Source organism: Otolemur garnettii, unplaced genomic scaffold, assembly GCF_000181295.1.
Source record: "Otolemur garnettii isolate 467f Iridium unplaced genomic scaffold, OtoGar3 scaffold00151, whole genome shotgun sequence".
Taxonomy (NCBI): domain Eukaryota; kingdom Metazoa; phylum Chordata; class Mammalia; order Primates; family Galagidae; genus Otolemur; species Otolemur garnettii.
Window position 1 is genome coordinate 1,716,914 of NW_003852546.1, and position 2,370 is coordinate 1,719,283.

The 2,370-nt window shown below is 53.5% G+C and overlaps 1 protein-coding gene across 3 annotated transcripts in view; it reads right to left on the reverse strand.

Moving 5' to 3' along the window:
• The window catches only part of SLC9A5 (solute carrier family 9 member A5), a 23,627-nt gene continuing 21,257 nt past the window's right edge, over window positions 1–2,370 (reverse strand). Inside the window, exon 16 of one of the 3 annotated variants that reach the window (XM_023518908.1) lies at window positions 1–1,430. In XM_023518908.1, coding sequence (XP_023374676.1) covers window positions 958–1,430 — 473 coding nt within the window. In that variant the 3' untranslated portion in view covers window positions 1–957. The remainder of the gene's footprint in view (window positions 1,431–2,370) is intronic. The other 2 variants (XM_003799395.3, XM_023518909.1) reach the window with 2 other exon arrangements.

Genomic DNA, 2,370 nt, shown 5'->3' on the forward strand with positions numbered 1-2,370 from the left:
TCCATCTGAGAGATGTTTAATGTATCTTAGGTTCAAGGTACAGAACACAAGGCAGGTACTAATCCCTGGACAGTCACCTGCCACCCAGTCAGCTTCCCCCTTACCACTGCAGCCAGGCTTCCAGCCCACAAAACAATGGAACAGTGGCCTTGGGATATCTGGTCTCTTCCCTGCTTGGGGAATGTTGAGGTGGTGACATGAGAACCCAAAGACCACTGTGTCCCCTCCTCAGAAAACCAGACCCAAAGATCAGAAAGGTTTGGATTTGGACCCAGAGCAGCAAATCCCTAGAGTGAGCTGAGGAATAGCTCTGAACTAGAGCCTGGCCCAGCCCCAGCCTTGGTCCTGGGAAAAGAATAACTTTTACCCCAATATCTGACGTCAGAGGGAAGGGGGGCTAAGCAAGGAGAAGCAGAGATTCTTACTACCCTAAAAAAAATGGCCTGTGGGTAGCTGACCCAACAGGGCAGCAAAACACAAGGTTAAGGGCTCCCCTGCCTCCCATCTCAGTCCCTCAGAGGACCAGCCCCTCACTGAGCCTCACTGTCAGGATACTGTCCCTGACCCCATGGTGGAAAGAGGTAGAGGGCAGGGAAGGCCAGTATCTGCTAAGGAATGATGCCCTTACTTTGAGGACAGAAACAGCTGCCTATCGTAACCCTAGAAATGCCCACTAGAAAGAGGTATCAGCTACCCAAGTGTCAGGGCCTAGAATCTGGTCTGGGTCCTGAGCCAGAGTAGGAGTCTTATTGAACTGGAAGGTGGCAAGGGTTAGGAGCAGGGAGGGTGGTGAGAAGGGTCCCTGTGAGAACCAGCTCAGGAGACCCTTCTGACCAGTCCCAGGAAAGCCCTGTTGCTACTTCAGTCCAGGCCCAGCTGGCAAGCTGAGCAGGCTCCTCTGCCCAGGGAGCACTTCCCACAGGGGCTCCACCTCCTGTTCTCCCCTGAGACACTGTGCTACAGCCGGCTACCTCTGTTGAACTGGATACACCAGTGGGAATTAGCAGTGCCTGGGCTAAGATGGGTGCGGTCCTTGTGGCCCATGAGGGGCTGCAGCTCCTGCTGCTGGGGGATGTCAGCACTGCTCTCACTATGGGAGCGGCCAGCCTTGGCCAGGCTCGGGGGAAAGGCAAAGCTCGGGCGTGGATCAGAAGGCAGGTGGAGAGGAGCCTGGGGCTCTTCAGCGTCCAAGGGGTTGCGAGGCAGGCAGGTCAGAGTCTGGGCCTGGGTGCAGGGAGGGGATGCCAAGCTCTCCAGGGATGAGATGCTCTGGTTCCAGCCTGTCTGCATGTCCACAGGCACTATCTTCGTGGTTTCCGAAGACACATAAACTGCCAGGTCCCCATGCCCACTCTTCCAGGGTAGCTCCTTCTCTGCACAGGTTGGAGATGGGGGGATGATGCGTGGGCTTGGGCACACCTCAAGGCTTCCTGGAGATAGAGAGTACATAGGTGCTTATTACCAATCCAGTGGAATTCTTCTCGGGTGTAAGCACACTCTGATAAATAACTTATTGCACAGTTGCTGAATTACATCCACGTGTACAAGTTATTTAATGCATGTCTTGCTAATGGTAAGCCTTGCAGCTGGTTTACTCTTCCTACCTCCTAACACAGGACTGGGTACACAGTAGTTGCTCAAGAAGTACCTATTGAACAAGCGAAAATAACTAAAGCAAGAGAAAGCAGAAACCAGGCAGAAAAGAAGCCCCATCTTCAATCTCCCAAACCTGACTCATAGCCCCAGTCTTAGAAACTGCATCTTGCCAACCCCCATCCCAGCCAACCAGCCAGAGGGAGCAAAACTTGGAGGCTCTGGGCCAAAGGCCTTTCTGCTGGGCACCCTGCCTGAGCACCCACCACAGCCCTTTGGTGGGACACAGCCCAGGAGTGTGAGCTCATGCAAACCTAACAGCAGGCCAAAGCTGTGCCACAAAGGGGGTGATGCAGCATGAGGGACGGTAGCTGAGGATCCCAGAACAGCTGCTGCTGAATTGCCGGAAGTCTGAGGTTCTGAAGGAGGAAACTTAGGAAAGAGAAGCCCTATGGTTGTCTATTACCCCAACTCTTCAAAGCCAAGCACAGTGCTTGACCGGAATAGGTGCTCAGGGACCAGGTGCGGTGGTAATCCTAGCACCCTGGGAGGCTGAGGTGGGAGGATTGCCTGAGCTCAGGAGTTTAAGACCAGACTGAGTCAGAGCAACACCTTGTCTAAAATTAGCCCAGCATTGTGTCAGGCACCTGTAGTTCCAGCTACTCGGGAGGGTAAAGTAAGAGGATCGCTTGAGCTCAAGAATTTGAAGTTGCTGTGAGCTTTGATGCTACAGCACTCTACCCTGGGCTGACAGAGTCAGACTCTGTCTCAAAAAAA